General features: G+C 43.4%; 1 protein-coding gene across 1 annotated transcript in view; it reads left to right on the top strand.

Annotated features, from left to right (window-relative positions):
• LOC129624251 (ATP-binding cassette sub-family C member 4-like) overlaps window positions 1-21098 on the top strand; it is a 195433-nt gene that overhangs the window by 18242 nt on the left and 156093 nt on the right. Inside the window, 2 exon segments of the mRNA XM_055541911.1 lie at window positions 20212-20322; window positions 20855-20975. Of these exon segments, the coding sequence (XP_055397886.1) occupies window positions 20212-20322; window positions 20855-20975 (232 nt within the window).

Below are 21098 nucleotides of genomic sequence, written 5' to 3'. Positions count from 1 at the left end.
CTTTAAAAAATAGGGTCTTTTTTTTGCAAAGTAATAGTATGTTATAAAAATGAAAATTAAATGAGTAATAAAGGACTTAACAATTTAAAAACAACTTTTTTTTAAATTTAAATAATGATAATAGTAAAAATATATCTAGGACTTTCTCTGGTGGTGTTGTGGACAGTGTGGGGTCAGTTCATTTTCAGATAGTTCCTTGATTCAGCTTATACATGTCAAAATCTATAGGCCCCTTCCTATGTAGTCGGTGCTAACTACAGGGTTTTAATCTATTCCACATGTCACTTCCAAGGCAGTTCACTCTATTTGTTTTAGCATCTTCTGTTTGCTGGTCTCTTCAGTGTCTAATTTCCACCCTGACACAAGGGGGTGGTGGTGGACACTTTTTTAGGCTCACTTGTTCAGTCGTGCTGTGGGGAGGGAGGAACACTGCAAACCAATAACACTGGTGTGTGCTCGCAGTGTCTTGGCCACACTGGCTTTGCCCCCACTCACGGCGTGTGTGCTTTCCCAGTCTACACTGCTTAGGCTCTAGGTTGCTCTGCAGGGAATTGTCTGAGGCTGTCCCTGGGTTGTATGCACTTCCCAGGTGTAATCCGCTCAGGTTCAGATACTTGGGTACTCCACAAATGTGCAGTCTCGGTTGGGCCTACGTTTTGTGTCCTTCCCACGTCCAAGCAGCTCAGGTGACCAGGTGGTTGGCGAGCGCAGATGCTGTGACTTATCGCCTCACTCGTCCCTGCCGTTCAGTTTTCTGGGTGTAAAACCGGTGCGCGTTCTCAGGTGTGCTGTGTGTCTCTTCTGGGGAGCTGATCTCTGGCTATGACCCTCCTGGGGGATGTTGACCATCCAGAATCCCAAGAAGCCTTGGTTAGCAATGAAGCCTGCTTGCAGTTTGGTAGATGATGCCTCTCAGGGGCTGCTGCGATTGCCCCCTTCCAGCTCTGGCTGCCTTCCCCTGCCTGTCTCTGGCAGGGGATGGGCCGGTCCACATCCAGCTAGTTCTGCTCAGTCCTTTGTTATGTGAGTGGGCCTTGGAGGTATTTCAGTTCAGTTCAGTCACTCAGTCATGTCCGACTCTTTGCAAGCCCATGAATTGCAGCATGCCAGGCCTCCCTGTCCATCACCAACTCCCAGAGTTTACTCAAACTCATGTCCATAGAGTTGGTGATCCATTCCAGCCATCTCATCCTCTCTTGTCCCCTTCTCCTCCTGCTCCCAATCCCTCCCAGCATCAGAGACTTTTCCAATGAGTCAACTCTTCGCATGAGGTGGCCAAAGTATTAGAGTTCCAGCTTTAGCATCAATTCTTCCAAAGAACACCCAGGGTTGGTCTCCTTTAGAATGGACTGGTTGGATCTCCTTGCAGTCCAAGGGACTCTCAAGAGTGTTCTCCAACACCACAGTTCAAAAGCATCAGATCTTTGGCGCTCAGCATTCTTCACAGTCCAACTCTCACATCCATACATGACCACTGTAAAAACCATAGCCTTGATTAGACAGACCTTTGTTGGAAAGTAATGTCTCTGCTTTTGAATATGCTATCTAGGATGGTCATAACTTTCCTTCCAAGGATTAAGCGTCTTTTATTTTCATGGCTGCAATCACCATCTGCACTGATTTTGGAGCCCCCCAAAATAAAGTCTGACACTGTTTCCCCATCTATTTCCTATGAAGTGATGGGACCAGATGCCATGATCTTATTTTTCTGAATGTTGAGCTTTAAGCCAACTTTTTCACTCTCCTCTTTCAGTTTTGTCAAGAGGCTATTTAGTTCCTTTTCACTTTCTCCCACAAGGGTGATGTCCTTTGTGTATCTGAGGTTATTAAAATTTCTCCGAGCAATCTTGATTCCAGCTTGTGCTTCTTCCAGCCCAGAGTTTCTCAGGATGTACTCTGCATATAAGTTAAATAAGCAGGTTGACAATATACAGCCTTGACATACTCCTTTTCCTATATGGAACCAGGCTGTTGTTCCATGTCCAGTTCTAACTGTTGCTTCCTGACCTGCATATAGGTTTCTCAAGAGGCAGGTCAGGTAGTCTTGTATTCCCATCTCTTTCAGAATTTTCCACAGTTTATTGTGATCCACACAGTCAAAGGCTTTGGCATAGTCAATAAAGCAGAAATGGATATTTTTCTGGAACTCTCTTGCTTTTTCGATGATCCAGCAGATGTTGGCAATTTGATCTCTGGTTCCTCTGCCTTTTCTAAAACCAGCTTGAACATCTGGAAATTCACAGTTCATGTATCGCTGAAGCCTGGCTTGGAGATTTTTGAGCATTACTTTACTAGCGTTTGAGATGAGTGTAATTGTGCAGTAGTTTGAGCATTATTTGCTCTTGCCTTTCTTGGGATTGAAATGAAAACTGACCTTTTCCAGTCCTGTGGCCACTGCCGAGTTTTCCAAATTTGCTGGCATATTGAGTGCAGCAGTTTCACAGAATCATCTTTTTGGATTTGGGATAGCTCAACTGGAATTCCATCACCTCCACTAGCTTTGTTCATAGTGATGCTTCCTAAGGCCCACTTGACTTCACATTCCAGAATGTCTGGCTCTAGGTGAGTAATCACACCATGATGATTATCTTAGTCGAGAAGATCTTTTTTGTACAGTTCTTCTGTGTATTCTTGCCACCTCTTCTTAATATCTTCTGCTTCTGTTAGGTCCATACCATTTCTGACCTTTATTGAGCCCATCTTTGCATGAAATGTTCCCTTGGTATCTCTAATTTTCTTGAAGAGATCTCTAGTCTTTCACATTCTATTGTTTTCCTCTATTTCTTTGCATTTATCACCGAGGAAGGCTTTCTTATCTCTTCTTGCTATTCTTTGGAACTCTGCATTCAGATGCTTATGTCTTTCCTTTTCTCCTTTGCTTTTCACTTCTCTTCTTTTCACAGCTATTTGTAAGGCCTCCCCAGACAGCCATTTTGCTTTTTTGCATTTCTTTTCCATGGGGATGGTCTTGATCCCTGTCTCCTGTACAATGTCACGAACCTCATTCCATAGCTCATCAGGCACTCTATCTGTCAGATCTAGGCCCTTAAATTTATTTCTCACTTCCACTGTATAATCATAAGGGATTTGATTTAGGTCATACCTGAATGGTCTAGTGGTTTTCCCTACTTTCTTCGATTTAAGTCTGAATTTGGCAATAAGGAGTTCATGATCTGAGCCACAGTCAGCTCCCAGTCTTGTTTTTGCTGACTGTATAGAGCTTCTCCATGTTTGACTGCAAAGAATATAATCAATCTGATTTCATTGTTGACCATCTGGTGATGTCCATGTGTAGAGTCTTGGGTTAGGGCTTTTCGTGTGATAGCTATCCCACAGACTGGTTAGCTATCTCAAGTTGGTTCCCTCAGATTGCCCTTGGAGCATTCAGTCCAGGTCCTTATTCTAAGCAATGCAGCCCACACCTCCCTGTCCCCGCCTGCTAGTGGCAGATGTGGGTGTCTGTGCTGCTTCTCCACTGGTAATTACCATTCAGCACATAATCTGTGGGTTTTAATTATTTATTTTTCCTCCCGGTTATGTTGCCCTCTGAGGTTCCAAGGCTCGCCACAGACTCGCCAGCGAGAGTGTTTTCTCATGTTTGGAAACTTCTCTCTTTTTTAAGACCCTTCCTGGGATGGATCTCCATCCCTATCTCTTTTGTCTCTCTTTTTATCTTTTATATTTTTTCCTACCTCCTTTCGAAAACAATGGGGTGCTTTTCTGGGTGCCTGATGTCCTCTGCCAGCATTCAGGAGTTGTTTTGTGGAATTTACTCAGCATTCAAATACTCTTTTGATGAATTTGTGGGGAAGAAAGTGTTCTCCCTGTCCTATTCTTCCAGCATCTTAGCTATATTTTGTATTTCTATAAAAAACTTTGTAGAAGAAGGGCTTCCCACGTGGCACAGAGGTAGAGGACCCACCTGCCAATGCAGGAGACACATGAGATGTGAGTTTGATCCCTGGGTCAGGAAGATTCCCTGGTGAAAGAAATGGCAACCCACTCCAATATCTTTTCCTGGAGAATCCCATGGACAGAGGAGCCTGGTGGGCTACAATCCATAGCGTCTCAGAGAGTCAAACACGACGGAGCACAAAAGAGAAGAAAGGGGTAAGGATTTGTTTTTATTAGCCAAGTAGACTTGCTGATATTTTGGTTATTTCTTATTATTTCCCCTTGAAATATCTGCACATGCACAGTGTTTTTTTTTTTTTTAATTGAAATTATAGCTCATGGTTTTTTACAATTAATTTTTATTGGAGCATAGTTGCTTTACCATGTTGTGTTAGTTACACACACTTTTCTATAAAGTTAAATATCTTTGGATCCTGATTCCTTCCTAATTTTCTATGGTTAACATTTTATTTATACCATTAATTTCAAAATGTGGTATTTATTTTTTAATTAAACTTTTAATTTTGTATTGGAATATCTCTAACTGACAGTGTTGTGATAGTTTCATATGGATAGCAAAGGGACTCAGTCATCTGTGTACATTCTCCCCCAAGCTCCCCTCCTATCCAGGCTGCCACATAACATTGAGCAGAGTTCCCTCTGCTATACAGTGGGTCCTTGTTGGTTATCCATTTTAAATATAGCAGTGTGTACCTGTCCACCCCAAATTCCCTACTATCCCTTCCCCCCATCCTTCTACCTTGCAATCATAAGTTCATTCTCTGTGAGTCTGTTTCTTTCAAAATATAGTATGTAATTGAAATGTATGCAGTTTTTCACTTTAATACATTTTATTGCTAATTAGGATGTAATGCATATCCCTGACCATATATTTTGATGTATATTTCCTTTTTCTATATTCCTAGAAGGAGAATAACTGGTAAAAGGCTGAATTGTTTTCCATCAGGTTCGGACCAGTTTGCCCTCTTAACAGCCCTAGTGTTCTTATTTTACTGTCAGCTTTGAGAACGTGAATTACATTTTTTTCTGGGCCTAAAGCTGAAAATAATTCAGTTTTAATTTTAATTTATTTGATTTGTATGTGCTCAGTCACTCAGTTGTGTTCAACTCTCGGCAGCCCCATGGACTATAGCCTGTCAGGCTACTCTGTCCATGTGTTTTCCCAGGCAAGAATACTGGAGTTGGTTGCCATTTGATTTGTAGAGATGGAACATTTTTTTATGTCTACTGACCATTTTGTTGTCTTTCTTTGAATGTCTGTTAATATATTTTCTCCCTGTAGAGCATTTATATTTTTGAAATAACTTGTAATAATGTGTATAATGCTATTTCAGAATTCCATTTGTTCTTTAATTCAGTTTGCTGCTGCTGCTGCTAAGTAACTTTAGTCGTGTCTGACTCTGTGCGACCCCACAGATGGCAGCCCACCAGGCTCCCCCGTCCCTGGGATTCTCCAGGCAAGAACACTGGAGTGGGTTGCCATTTCCTTCTCCAATGCATGAAAGTGAAAAGGGAAAGTGAAGTCGTTCAGTTGTGTCTGACTCTTCGCGACCCCATGGACTGCAGCCTACCAGGCTCCTCCATCCATGGGATTCTCCAGGCAAGAGTACTGGAGTGGGCTGCCATTGCTTTTAATTCAGTTTAGAAGTTTTATTTGTCATTAGTTAACTTTTAGCCTTTTTTTTGGTCTATCCTGTGGCTCTTGTAGTATGTCTCGTAAAAATCCTAGCATCATGTAAATCTCTGTAAGCATTTAATTTTACCTCTTGTTTTATTTCTAATAATAAATGCTAGTATGTTTTTTCAGTGTTTGGTATAAGATAGACCCCATTTTTCCAAACAACCCATATTCCCATCATGGTTTATTGAATGATTCTTCCTTTTACCCATTATTGGAAATCAGTGGCACAATTTATGAACCATGTCCAATCTGCTGAGACTCTCCCTGGTGATGTCCCCCCTGTCCTGCACTGCAGTCTCTAAGGTGAACTCTGTATTTCTCTCCCACCCATGTCCCAGAAGCCAGCAGTTTGTGGGTGAATGCAGGACTTGTCCCCAGGGAAGAGGTAGACCAGGGTCTTGGACCAGAGGCACTTGACCCTTCAGGGACTGGTTACCTTCTTGCTCCCCTGACACTGGCCATCTCTCAGTCAGTGAACGGTCCCCTTGCAAAATGAGTGCAGATGTGGAAACTGTCACTCGTGTCAAGTCAGACTCTCCAGACACTCTTGTCAGAGAAGCTGATGACATGAGGGGGATGTGAACTGGCTGAGTGCTGAGATGCTTTAGGGAGGTTGACCCTGTAAGACCCTTAGTAACTATCGATTGTGAATATATAGAAATATTAAATTTCAAACTAGGATTCTTCACACCATTTTCAAAATACCACTTGTATGAATCTTGTTCTTCATTAACAGTCAGAAATCCACATCTTGTAGATGGAGGTTGGGTGAGCTCTCCAGGGCTCTTTCTCTGGCCTCAGCCTGTTTCCCTTGTAAACTGTTTATCTTGAGTTTTGGTAATCTTCAACAATAAGTACAGCCCCAAGTAAGTTGAAGAACATCCCAAAGGTGTATTCAGATTTATTTCTATGTCCTTATGGGGAAATACACTGCCTAACAAATTTATCTCCTGTAGTTTACCCTTGATTTTGGGGGTCTTTCTAGTCCTGCCTCCCATCAGTGAAGAGGTATCAGGATGTGTCTTTTCAGATGTGTCAGGTGGATAATTTGCCTTTCTGAGTCTTCCTTGGGTTGCCTGATCATGTTGATTCCCTTGTCTCTGTTGACCTGAAACAAAGAGACTGTCAGATATTTTTCCAGCAAAGATGAGTTTATTTGGGTTCAGCAGAGAATTGCTGTTCAAGGTTTCAAACCAACGTCAGTCACATGCAAGTCCCCAAAGTGCAAGGAAGGGAGAGCACTTTTATAGAGGGGAAGGGAAGATGGGAGAAATGTTAAACAGTGTCCATTTCTTTTCATTGGCTGAGTCCTTGCCAGGAAAGGAGAGGAGTCAAAAGTCTCTCTTCTTCCTGTTGGGGGCTGCTGTTGTAATCTTGTCTATCAAAGTTATCAGAGGCTTTCTACTGGGGACAACATGGGGTTACTGGAGCACTCTGTGGTGGTGGCTGCTCTTTGTTTGGAAGGACTTGTCCTGTTCAGAGCATCACCGATCCTCTCAGCATCCCAGGGAGGTGTTCTCTCCAGGTCTTCTCCCCACTTTCCTGAGGCCAATACTGAGAGGTGTTATGTGGCTGGTTCATGGTCATATAACCAGAAAGTGGCAAAGTCTAGATTCTAACACAGGAAGGTTTCCAAATGAGGCACATCAGGCGCCATTTTTGTTTCTCATTAAAATTTGTCAAACTAGAAAAGTAACACAATGTAAAAGTTGCCATCTTGACGATTTTTAAGCATATGGTTCAGTATTGTTAACTACCTTCACATTATCGTGCAATCAGTTTCCAGAACTCTTTTCATCCTGTACTGGTGTGCTATCAAACACTAACTCCCCACTTCCCTTTCCCCCAGCCCCTGGCAACCACAGGGCCACTTTGTTTCTCCTTGAATTTGACTGCTCAGAGGACTTCACATAATCAAATCATAAAATATTTGTCCTTTGCGATACACCATTTTACAATCCCACCGTCAGTCTGCATGGTTTCAGTTTTTCCACATCTTTGCAAACACTATTTTCTCTTCTTTTTTTTTTTTTTTCTTTTTCCCATGGTAGCCTTCCTAATATGTGTGAGCTGATGTCTCATTGTGGTTTTGCATTTGTATTTGCATTTCCCTCATGATTAGTGATGTTGAGCATCTTTTCCTCTTCAAGCAGAATTTTAAAGAGTGTCTTTTGGGGCAGGATATCATCATCCAGATAAATCCCAATGCTAATTCCCTGAGCATTTTCTGTAGGGGACAAGTGTGGAATAAATCATCCAACATGTTTCAAATCTGTTTAGTGGTAAAACTCGTAGGTTTATCCTTTTGTTTCAGAAGGAAATTGAGACCTAGAGTTATTAAAGGTCATGGAGATGCTGAACTGGATTGGAGACATGGAGCAAAGGACAGCTGAGGCCCTGGGTGCTCAGCACCACTGCTGGGACTAGAGTCCAGGCTTCTGACTCTTGGACCGGGGTTCTTTAGGGGTGCCAAGGTACTTGGGTTAGCAAAATCTGAAGTTCAGTCTATCTTATTGCTTCTTTAATGAGTCATGGGTATTCATACATTCAACAAGTAGTTCTTGAGTGTTTGTACCCATGTTGTCCTTTTCACTCTTACCTTAGAGCACCTAAGGGGTTTAGGAGTTCTGTGTCAGCAACATCATGAAGACTAAATACATATTCTAAGTCACAGCATCACAGTCTTCAATGTTCATCCATGCTGTGGCATGTGTCAGAAGTTCCTTCCTTTTAAAGGCTGAGTGATATTTCATTGTATGTATATACCACACTTTGTTTATTCATTCCGGAAATATTTCTTTAAATGCATTTATTTTCTTCATATATATTCATATGGGCTTCGTGTATGGGAAAAATGTCTGAAGTTATTCATTTCCCTCTTGTACTGCTGCTGCTGCCAAGTCACTTCAGTCTTGTCTGACTCTGTGCAACCCCATAGACAGCAGCCCACTAGGCTCCCCTGTCCCTGGGGTTCTCCAGGCAAGTACACTGGAGTGGGTTGCCATTTCCTTCTCCAGTGCTTGAAAGTTAAAAGTGAAAGTGAAGTCGCTTAGTCATGTCTGACTCTTCACGACCCCATGGACTGCAGCCTACCAGGCTCCTCCATCTTTGGGATTTTCCAGGCAAGGGTACTGGAGTGGGATGCCATCCCCTTCTCTGCCTCTTGTACTGATACCTGCTTATTAGCTTATCTAAAATTTATTTATTTGAGGGGTAAACAAAGTAAACGTTGACTTCTTCCTTATGTCCTTTTCTCTGTGCTCAGTTCACTGCTGAGTAACTGTCTTTCATGCCAGGAGAAGGGTGTGCTGTGGTTTTTCCTTTTCCCTCTTCTTATCAAAATAGGATTCCTCAGGGCCAGCCTAGCAGTGGAACAGACACTAGGGGGCCTGGGGCTGTCATCTCAGTAGCCTGGCAGCTTTGTGCCCATCATATGTGCTCACCTCCACTGACCAGTACTAGCCACTAGCTCAGTGTATCTCACTGTAGGGTAGGATCTATCCAGGAACCCCCCCCCCCCCCGCCACGCCCGGGTCCTGCTCCATTCCAGTTGGAGACCTTCCCACAGCACCCTTGTTTGGTCCTGATGAGGACAGCGTTCCCAGAGGGCGGGCTGCTATCTCCTTCTGCCAGCTTTCTCCAGGTCTTCACCACAGCTAAGGGGCGTTTTTGCTGCAGCCTGCCCCTCCCTCCCCATCTTCTGGGTGGGGGCCCGGGCTCAGAGCACATCCTCTGGTAGAGTTTGCAGCCCAGTGCGGGACCGTGGGGGCCTGGGGTCCTGCGCCCCACGCTGTGCGGTTCTACGCCCCTCCCCCCTCCCCCATCAGCAGCGCCTGGGGCCTCGCCTCACACCTGCGTGTGGCCCCCGCTGCCCCCACCCCACAGGCTGGCAAGATGCGGCCTGTGTCCCTGGAGGAGAAGCCCAACCCACTGCAGGACGCCAACGTCTGCTCCCAGCTGTTCTCCTGGTGAGCCCAGCCTGGGCTGAGACAGCCCGCTGCCTCAGGGCCAGTGCCGGATGCTGCTGCACCTTGCAGGGGCTGAGGGTCGAGGGTCAGGGTGAGGGAGTGCTTTCCAGTAGCTGCATGTAGTGGGGTCTCCCCACGCCGGCCACGGGGGTCCCTGTCTGTGCCCTCTGGGTGAGGCAGCTGGAAGGGGTAGCAGGACCCAGGAGGGACCTGGTGGCAGGGTGCAGGGTCTCCCTGCCTTGCAGCTCACTGCCCCATCAGCCTCCTTAGTCCCTGGGAGCAGCAGGGGCAGCGGGAGCAGGAGGCAGGGAGGCTGAGAAACCAGGCTACCCAGGGGGGTCACTGCCAGCGGGAGACGGACCGGACCTCGGACCTCCATCCTTAGCCGGCTTCGGCAGGACAGCTCCAGATTCATAGTTCTGAACTAATTGGTACTTTTCCCAATTGCCGGGGTCCAGCCCCAGCAGGATCCAGGGATACCCTCAGGATGACGGCTTAGGAGATAAGGATAGTTAAGTGGAGAGATCAGAGGCTTGATCTTCTTTTATTAACACAGAAAGCCAATAAAGCTCCTATGTTCCAAGGAGTCATCCTGAAAGAAGAACAGAGAAAGAAAAGGAAGGAAAAGGAAAAAAAGAATGACACGGGGAGACCAAGCTTCTCTGAGCGAGGCCCATAACTTTATTTTCAAAAGGAACTTTTATACCTTGACTTATACATAGAGGGAAATGAAAGATGCAAAGTCATACAGAGTCAGCCCAAACATTACATCTGTTTTGTCTTATAAAAACCAGGATTTTTTTCTGCATACCTTTCCAATAAACAATATTGTGTACAATATCTTCTGGCCTTGGAGGCCTGTGGACATTTTATGACCCTTTTTTGATAAAGGTTGATCAGCCAGAAAACTTGTTTTCCCTTAAAGTGTTTCTTCTTTATTTCTCCCAGCCTCACAAAGTACTAAACTGAGTTACATTCTCACGGAGCAAAGGTGCAGTGGGTCACAACAAAGAACGAACCAATTAGCTGAAAGGTCTGATGTGGTTAATTCCAAGGCTGCTACTTGTTTTTCTTACATTCCAACTATGTTAACCAATGCACTCCCAGGTGCACAATAGATAAGAGATATGGGAACTTGGCAGCAAGCATTGGCCCAATAATGAAGCCCTTTACCAGTACTATCTATTCTAATAATTTTTCATCCTTTAAAGGACTCTATGATCTTTGGGACTTTTAGAATGTGTTGGCTTCCCGTGCCTTTCAAGGTTGGGGAGTTGTGAACAATCATGTGTGTTAATTGCAAGAGTATGGATAAACCTGTCAGGCAAGCTAGTATGCCAACAGAGGGGTTTGAATTGAAACACTCCTATCATACCCATTAACTAAAGCCCTAAGTTGATTTTTTCCAGAGAAAGGTGGTCTGGGATAACCCCTTATTAATGTCAGAAGAGTTGGTGAAAGGCACAAAATAGTAAGACAGACAGATTTTGGTTTTGGTGTGGATGCTCAAGCAGATTCTGGGGGTCCCTCGAGGCCTGATCTGCCTTTGCCTGTCAGGTCTCTTCCACATGACCTTTGTCATGGGTGGGATCTCCCATAGTGGCTCCCGGCACCCAATAAGCAAACAGCCCTGAACAGCTTCCTCTATCTAATTAGTGCTCTGCTCCTTTTGCCATCTTCCAATAATGGCCCCACCTTTCCCCACCTTCCTTAGGTGACAGCTGAGTCCAAACACACTGGGCTCCCTTGTCCCTGTGTCTGTGACCATGTCTCCCTGCCTCCCTCTTTCTCTCCATGTGCATCACCCACTGTATATCCTGGTATCTAGTAGTGACACATTTCATGTGTGTTAGAACACTATTGCTTTTTATTTAATGATTGGGGACATGATTCTTGAACCCATTTTGCTTTTATTTGGGATACATTGAGAGGACTGGAGGATGTATTTGACCAGACCCTTTCCTAACTGTGAATGTCTCTGCTTCCACCTTTGAGAGTCACCCTGGGGATGGGGTCCCTGAAGCCTGTGGGGTCTTATCTGCATCTCTAGCCTTTCCAGAAACAGTGCAGTGTCTTGATGCAGATGGTCTTTCCCAGGAGTCATCTGGTCCTGAAACCACTGAAGGGTGCCTGCGTTGAGAGGAAACTCACAGATTAAAAGGGGCTCAGAGAGATGAAGCTTTTAACTGAAGTTTTCCATCTGGGAGCTGGGACCACTAACTAGCTGGGGCGGAACCTTTGGGTTTAATCACACTTGAGTGATTATTATGTCTTTTGTTCTTGGACCCTAAACCATTCATCTTTCCCACAAATTCTGATATTTCTTCTGTTTTTATGTGGGAGGGCCTTGGGGACCCCAGGAAACAGAAACTCCTGTGCATGTTTTGATGGTGATGTATTCAGTGTGTGTGGCTACATCTCTTGGCCGTTTGATAGCCCTTAAGGAAAGAGGATCAAGAAGGAAAAACATGGGCATGGGATTCCCTGTTGGCTCAGTGGTAAAGAATTCGCCTGCTGTAGCAGGAGACCAGGAGACGTGGGTTTGATCTCTGGGTGGGGAGGATCCCTTGGAGGAGGAGATGGCAATCCAATTCAGTATTCTTGCCTGGGAAATCCCATGGACAGAGGAGCCTGGCAGGCTCCCCCCTGGCAGTCCATGGGGTTGTGAAAGAGTTGGACTTGACTGAGTGACTAAACAGCAACAACTGTAAATGGTACCAAAGTAGAGACACTTCTCCTTAACCTCAGGCAGCGCAAGGAACTCTCCAGGGATGTTCTATTTGTGGATTTTCAAAATGTGTGTGTATGGAAATGGGAAAATCAGGACTTCTCATTGATTTGGGTAGACCCCATTTCCTATTTTCCTGTTGAATTGGAAGGAGCTATTACCTCTTATTTTAAATGTGAAATCACTTAAGCAGAGAGTTTGAGTAATTTTTTAAAAAACTTTATTTTATATTGGAGTATAGCCAATTTACAATGTTGTGATAGTCTCATGTGGACAGGAAAGGGACTCTGTCATACCTATACATGTATCCATTCTCCCTCAAATTCTAAGAGTTTGAGTAACTTGCCTGCATCACACAGCTTAATAGCGAAAGCTGGATCCCAAGTCAGGAGTCTGGGTCCCGAGTCTGAGTTGCCCTGTATGTAACTGCTGTTCTGAGCTGCTTCTCTTTGGATATTTCTTCTTAAATGCAGGGAGAAGGCAAATGCAAACACACCTTTGATCGTGTAGGCAGGAGTTTCTCAAGGGAAGTTCTTAAAGTTCTTGCTGTTGGAGATGATGCTCATGAAACATCTCTATAATCAAGCTTTAGGGCGGCTGTTCTCAGAGTATGGCTCTCAGACCTGCGGCATCCTTGTCACCTGGGAGCTTGTTAGGAATGCAAATCCCACCCCCCTCTAGTCCTTCTAGACCAAGTCTGTAAATTTAGACATGGTGGGGGTGGGGTTAAACAAGCTCCAGGAGATTCTGATGGAAGGTGGAGTCTGAATTCTGCTTTACGCTGCTCCTCCCACTGGCGTTGTTTCTTCAGTGCTAACTTTTAAAAGGAGTCCAGACTTTGTGAAGCTGGTTGGTGACCACAATTGCCATCTTGTTTGTAAAGTCTGAGGTACCCTTGTGATTTCCTCGTGGCCCCCGCTCTCTGTCCTGGGAAAGTTGAAATGAGCCCAGGCAGGAAGTGCTGCCCAGACACAAGGCCCACCTTGTAGAGAAAAACTGAATTTCAATCTTCTCATTGGTTATTTGCTTTTCTTCTCACATTTCATCTGCTTTCTCAACTTGTAAATGATGCCAGGAACTAGCTTACTGACTTTATACAAATGACAGCACTGGGGTTTTAGTGTTTTCACAGCACAGGTAGGACTTAGAGTCTAAGAGAAAGCATACATTTTCTCTATTGGTAATTGTGAATTTTAGAAAAGAATATATATTTTTCTATTGCAATAAAAAACTTAAAACTATAGAAGAGGAAGGGCCTCCCAGGTAGGTGGCACAGAGGTAAAGAATCCACCTGCCAGTGCAGGAGACACAAGACACACAGGTTCGATTCTTGGGTTAGAAAGATCCCCTGGTGTAAGAAATGGCAACCCACTCCAATATTGTTGCCTGGAGAATCCCATGGACAGAGGACCCTGGTGGGCTACAGTCCATAGGGTCACAAAGAGTTGGACATTATGGCACGTGCAAGAAGAAATGAATAAGGATTTGTTTTTATTAGCCAGGTCTCATTGCTGGTATTTTGGTTATTTCTTAGTTTTTCCCCTAGAAATCTTGGCATATGTGCACATGCACAGATTTTTTTTTAATTAAAATTATAGCTCACGGTTTTTTAGAATTTTTATTGGCATATAGTTGCTTAACCATGTAGTGTTAGTTATGCACCACAATGAGACACCAACTCACACATGGGAAAAAAAGAAGAAAACCTATTGTTGGCAAGGATGTGAAGAAACTGGAACCCTTCACACTGACGGAGGGGTTGTAAAATGGTGCATCACAAAGGACAAACATTTTATGATTTGATTTACAGGAAGTCCTCAGAGCAGTCAAATTCAAAGAGAAACAAAGTGGCCCTGTGGTTGCCAGGGAAGTGGGGAGTTAGTGTTTGATGGCACACCGGTATAGGATGAAGAGAGTTCTGGAAACTGGTTGCACAGTAATGTGAAGATAGTTATCAATAATGAACCATGTGCTTGAAAAATCGTCAAGATGGTAAGTTTTATGTTGTGTGCATTTTCCACAGTTTTAAAAAATTTAATGCAAAACAAAAATGGCACCTGATGTGTCTCATTTGGAAGTGTTCCTGTGTTAGAGTCTAGCCTTTGCCACTTCCTGGTTATATGATTGTGAACCAGCCACATAACCTCTCAGTATTGGCCTCAGGAAAGTGGGGAGAAGACCTGGAGAGAACACCTCCCTGGGATGCTGAGAGGATCGGTGATGCTCTGAATAGGACAAGTCCTTCCAAACAAAGAGCAGTCATCACCACCACAGAGCGCTCGAGTAATCCCATGGTCCCCAGTAGAAAGCCTCTGATAACTTTGATAGATGAGGTTATAACAGCAGCCCTAACAGGAAGAAAGACTGCCCTCCTTTCCTGGTGAGGACTCAGCCACTGAAAAGCCATGATATCTGTAAGAGCCCTCCCAACCTCCTCTTCACCTCTATAAAAGTGCTCTCCAGCCCTGGCACTTTGGGGACTTACACTTGGCTGTCCACAAACGCAGACCTCAAACTGCCATTCTCTGCCGATTCTGGATAAGCCCATCTTTGCTGAAGAAATATCTGACAGTCTATTTGTTTCAGGTCAACAGAGGGTAGGAATCAACATATTGGGGAACCCATGGAAGACTTTGAATGGCAAATTATCCATTTGACACCTCTGAAAGGACACTAATCTCAGGCTGATCAGATGCAGAACTATAAAGACCAAAAAAATCAAGAATAAACTTAAACAGGAGATAAATTTAAGCAGTTTGTTTTGCTGTAAGGACATACCAGTAAATTCGACTATACCTTTGGGTTGTTCTATTTCTTGCTTGAGGCTGTGGTTACTGTATAAAATTACCAAAACTCATCAAACTAAACACTCACTGAGAACAGGTTAAGATCAGAGAAAGAGCCCTGGAGAGCTCACACAGCCTCAGTCTACAGCATGTGGATTTCTGACTATTAATGAAGAGTAACAAGTGGTATTCTGAAAATGATGCAAAGAATCATAGTTTGAAATTAAACATTTATATCCATTCACAATCGATAGTTAATGAGGGCCGAGCAGGATCAACCTCCCTAAACCTTCTCAGCACTCGACCAGTTCACATCCCCTCTTCATGGCATCAGATTCTCTGAAAAGTGTCTCCAGAGAATCTGTCTCAATACCAGACAGTTTCCACAACCACACTCCCTTTGCAAGGGGACAGTTCACTGAGATGTGGTCAGTGTCAGGGGAGCAAGGATTTAACAGCTTCCTGATGGGCCACAGGCATCTGGTCCAAGACCCTACCCCACCTCATCCCTGGGGACAGGTCCTACACTCACCCCCAACCTGCTGGCCTCTGGGACGAGGGTAGAGAGAAATGCAGAACTCACCCCAGAGGCTGCAGTGAGCACAGAGTCACAAGGGACTGGACAATCCAGTCCCCAGCTGGACACACTTCATTAACTGTGCTTCTTATTTCCAATAGTGAGGAAGAAGAAAAATTCAGTAAGCCATAATGGGATAATGGACTGTTTTAGGAAAAAATGGGGCCTATCCTATATAAAAAACTATAAAAAAAATTCTAGCAGCCTTTACTGTTAGAAATAAAATAAGAAAAAAGATAAAATAAAACACAGAGATTTAGATGATGTTAGGATTTTTAAAAGACATACTACAAAAGTAGCAGGAGAAATGAAAAAGAAAAGCTTGATTTTATTTAATCATATATAATTTAAAACCTCTAAAGAACAAATGAGAATCTGAAAAAGTATTATATGCACTATTACAAGTTATTTCAAAAATATAAATGCTCTCTAGAAAAAATATATTAATAAACATTTGAAGAAAGAAAATAAATGATCAAAAGACGTAAAAAAGTGTTCCATCTCTACGATTTAAATGGCAACCCACTCTTGTATTCTTTCCTGGAAAATCCCATGGACAGGGGAGCCTGACAGGATACAGTCCATGGGGTTGCAAAGAGTCGAACAGGACTGAGTGACTGAGCATGCATAAGTCAAATAAATTCAATTTAAAATGGTTTGAATTATTTTTAACGTTAGGCCCAGAAAATCTTTAAATAAGCTCACAAACAGCTGTTGAGAGGGCAAATTTGTCTAAACCTAATGGAAAACAATTCAGCCCTTCACTAATTATTCTACTTCTGGGAATTTGGAAAAAGGAAAGATGCACCAAAATATATGGTCATCAATATGCATCACATCCTAATTAGCAATAAACTGTATTAAAAGTGGAAGACTGCATATATTTCAATTAAATACCACATTTTGACAGAAACAGACTCTCAGACTGTAGAGAATGAACTTACGGTTGCCAGGGAGAGTGAAGGGGGAAAGGGATAGTTAGGGAGTTTGGTAGGGACGTGTACACACTGCTGTATTTAGGGTGCATAACCAACAAGGACCTACTGTATAGCACAGGGAACTGCTCAATGATATGTGGCAGCCTAATGGCAGTGGGGTTTGAGGGAGAATGATACATGTGTATGTATGGCTAAGTCCCTTTGCTGTTTTTCTGAAACTATCACGTTGTCCATTGGATATACTCCTTTACAAAATAAAAAGTTTAATTAAAAAATAAATACCACATTTTGAACATTATTTAATGCTATAAATAAATGTTAAACTTTCCCATCAAAAGTTAGGAAGGAATCTGGATCCAAAGATATTTTGATGTTGAGCATCTTTTCCTCTTCAAGCAGAATTTTAAAGAGGGTCTTTTGTGGGCTTTCCTTGTAGCTCAGATGGTAAAAAATATGTCTATAATGCAGGAGAACCTGGTTCAATCCCTGGGTCAGAAAGATCCCCTGGAGAAGGGAATGGCTATCCACTCCTGTATTCTTGCCTGGAGAATTCTGTGGATAGACCATGGGGTCGCAAAGAATTGGACACAATTGCATGACTAACGCTTTACTTTGGGGGCAGGGTGTCATCATCTGGGTAAGTCCCAGTGCTAATTCCCTGAGCATTTTCTGTAGGGGACAAGTGTGGAATAAATCATCTAACATGTGTCAAACCTGCTTAGTGGTAAAGCTCCTAGATGTGCACCATTGTTTTGGAAGGAAACTGAGACCTAGAGATGTTAAATGTCATGGAGCTGCTGAACTGGGGTGGAGACATGGAACAGAGGACAGCTGAGGCCCTGGGTGCTCAGCACCACTGCTGGGACTAGAGTCCAGTCTTCTGACTCCTGGACCAGGGTTCTTTAGGGGTGCCAAGGTACTTGGGTTAGCAAAATCTGAAGTTCAGTCTATCTTATTGCTTCTTTAATGAGTCATGGTTATTCATACATTCAACAAATTGTTCTTAAGCATCTGTACCCATGTTGTCCTAGGAATAACAGGATAGAAGAACTGTGATCTGTGTTGTTGCTATTATTCAGTCACTCAGCCATGTCTGACTCTGCAAGCCCATGGACCAGCCACTAGGCTTCCTTGTCCTTTACTCTCTCCTGGAGTTTGCTTAAATTCATGTCCATTGAGTCAGTGATGTTATCTAACCATCTCATCTTCTTCTGCCCTCTTCTCCTTTTGCCTTCAATCTTTCCCAGCATCCAGGTCTTTTCCAGTCAGTCAGCTCTTTGCATCAGGTTGGCCAAAGTATTGGATCTTCAGCCTCAGGCCTTCAAATGAATATTCAGGGTTGATTTCCTTTAGGACTGACTGATTTGATCTCTATCCATGGGTTATTATGGTCTGGCCTTGGAAATTTCCTTACCTAGGCACATCAGTAAAATGGTGTTTACCAATGGACTGTCTCTGCATGCTAACTATTATCATTTAAATAATGCATAATCGATCTGAAGAGGTTTTTTTGGTGGGATCATCTGTAAAGTTACAGTTTTTTCCCCTTTATAATAAATAATTGCAGAGAGATAAGTTGAGATTATGTAAATACCATCTTCTGCTTCAAGCTTTCACACAGTTTTTAATTTCCATTAATGATTTTCTGACTTGATTGTTCCTTTTTTTTCTGAATTGTTAAACATTTTTATTGTGCAGACTTATAACTTTACAGGACATGCAGGATAAAAAAGTGTAAAATATCAGTAAGTATATAACATTTTAGCAGTCTTTTGGACCAGCACTTGATTTGCACAAGGGACTAAGCATCTGTATGGAACAGACATGTCTTGGGGTACACAGTTTACGGACCGAATCACAAAACAATTTCCCAAGGGCTTTTCCTTATATAAATAGAAAAAAATATCTTGCACTTAAAAATTATTCAGTATAGTACATTTTCAGTTATGTACACAGCTTAAAAGTAACTGATTACTCCTTTTATATTTGTTTGCATTTATTTGTAGGAACTTTCCTTTCTCTCCTGTTTACGTAGCACTATGGATTCATGGATTCTTTCATTATTTAATGGGTTAAGGTTCATTGCCATTTGTTTGCTTTGATGCTGTAAGTATCCCAGATTTGTCTAGCAAGAGCCATTCAAGCTTCTCTGTCCTTCTATACATCCTCATGATTCCTCATGATTTTATGGCACAAGATGTCGCAGACCCATCATGGATTTTCTCTGCCTGTTGGTCTTGGCCTATAGACATTGAGGCCTTTGCCGGGATTGCCTGGGGCTCTGCTTACCAGGGCTCATACTGGTTATGAGCAGCCCCCACAGAAATTCTCCTTTTGCAGTCAGTGTTGTGGTTGGATTGGCCCTTGTGGTTCTTAGGATTGTGAGGCATGTCTCAGAAACAACCATCAGGGAACTTTGAAATGGCAAGGTGTATCACTCACATGTCCTGGAGGTAAAAGGCACCCCTAGGGTGACACAGCGAGGTCCTGGATGGAGAGAGAGAGAGAGCTCATGAGCAAGCTTGGACTTGGGGTTCTACCTTTTTGAGGTTGAGAGTAGGGTGTCTAGGATTTTAAAGATTCACTCTTTATTGATGGAATTAAAAAATACGAGGGGAATTAAAGTGCAGGAAGGGAGAAGCAAGCAGTCAATGAGATGGTCTGTTATCAGGTCAAACAGAGCTTTCTAAAAGCGGGAACTTCACAGGTGGGGTGGCCTGGCTCTTTATCTCATTGTGTAGCTGTCACGTGTTCACCGGAGATGGATGTCTTTGACATGGATGTCTCCAAAGCTTCATGTCAGGCACTTCTATTAGAGTAAAAAAAGAAAAAAAGAATTATCAATTCTGACACACAGAGCCCCAAACATGGAATCAGCCATTTCTTCAGTTGGTTCCTTTTAGGGAAGAAGGATATTAAAAAGCCAAGACCTGGGTGAATCGGGCCAAAGGACACAAACTTCCATTATAAAATAAGTTAAACAGTAGGATTAACTATAGTCACCAGACTGCACATTACATCCTCATGAAAATGAAAGTCCCTCTGTCGTGTCCGATTCTTTGCGACCCCATGGACTATACAGTTCATGGAATTCCTGCTTGCAATGTGAGAGAACCTGGGTTTGATCCCTGGGTTGAGAAGATCCCCTGGAGAAGGAAAAGGCTACCCACTCCAGTATTCTGGCCTGGAGAATTCCATGAACTGTATAGTCCATGTGGTTGCATAGAGTCGGACACAACTGAGCGACTTTCACTTTCATGAAGGTGTAATGTTCAGTCTGGTGACTATAGTTAATCCTATTGTATTGAATATTTGAAAGCTGATAAGAGAGTAGACCTTAAAAGTCCTTCCCACAAGAAAAAAATTCTAATTGTGTATGTTAAACAAAACCCCAAGATCAGGGGGATAGAATGCTCTTTGCTACCAGTGTGTCATTGCTTCCGGGGCCTCTCAGCATACAGAATTAGGGAGTGTATAAACACATATCTAATTTTTCCACCATATCTCTATATATTTAAAATATAGTTGTTTTTTTTTTTAACAAAGCCCATCACTGTAGGAGTCTAATTAGTGCTGTGTAATTTAGATATTTGTCACTGTCATTTTAATTTTTAACAGGTGGCTAAACCCCTTGTTTAAAATTGGTTATGAACGGAAATTAAAACAAGATGACTTGTATTCAGTGCTTCCAGAAGATCGCTCCCAGCACCTTGGAGAAGAGCTGCAAGGGTGAGCATAGACATCAGGGGAAAGGGGAAGAAAAGTGGGAATTTTCATGTGGGGCCAAAGGTTTCTGGGAGCTTTGCTTCCTCTGGGTTCTTCTGAGCCTCCTCCCCTGACACTGCATGTTCATCCACTCAGGCTGACCCCGGGCTTAGCCCACTTTGGAGGCTGGGGAAGCCCGTGTGCCCTGTGCATCTGTGCAATTGGAGGGAGCCCAAAGCCAAGGCCCTGGAGGCCGAGCTCTGTCCCTGGATGTGGGGCCTCTGGAGGAGGGAGTCTGCCCCCATGAGCTGCTCATCACCTGTGAGTCCAGCATAGCTTGGCAGGAACTTGTTTTCTGAGACTGGGACTTTTACCTCAAGGCCTGTTTTTCTGGTGGTTTGGTCTACACTGCTCGTCCTTCAGGCGCCTGTGACCCATTAGCCAGCATCTATGGGGCAGCCATAGAGCACTTTGTAGTAAAGGCTCATCTGCTCCACCTTCCCCCGTTTTACCTGTAGCAGGGCTCTTCTTCACTGTGCTTTGTTTCTCATTGCAGGTACTGGGATCGAGAAGTTTTGAGAGCCAAGAAAGACACACAGGAGCCTTCTTTAATGAGAGCAATTGTCAAGTGTTACTGGAAATTCTATTTTGTTTTGGGACTACTTACGTTTCTTGAGGTAAAACCTTTTCCGTACTGTGCATTTCTTCTCACTGTGTGCAGATCAGTACTGAGATGGATGAGATGGTGGGGAGAGAAGACAGTGGTTTAAGGTCTGAAGATAAAACTTGTCTGTGAATCA

The sequence above is a fragment of the Bubalus kerabau genome, chromosome 12 (assembly GCF_029407905.1).
Source record: "Bubalus kerabau isolate K-KA32 ecotype Philippines breed swamp buffalo chromosome 12, PCC_UOA_SB_1v2, whole genome shotgun sequence".
Classification (NCBI taxonomy): domain Eukaryota; kingdom Metazoa; phylum Chordata; class Mammalia; order Artiodactyla; family Bovidae; genus Bubalus; species Bubalus kerabau.
This window is presented reverse-complemented; position numbering and strand designations above follow the sequence as displayed.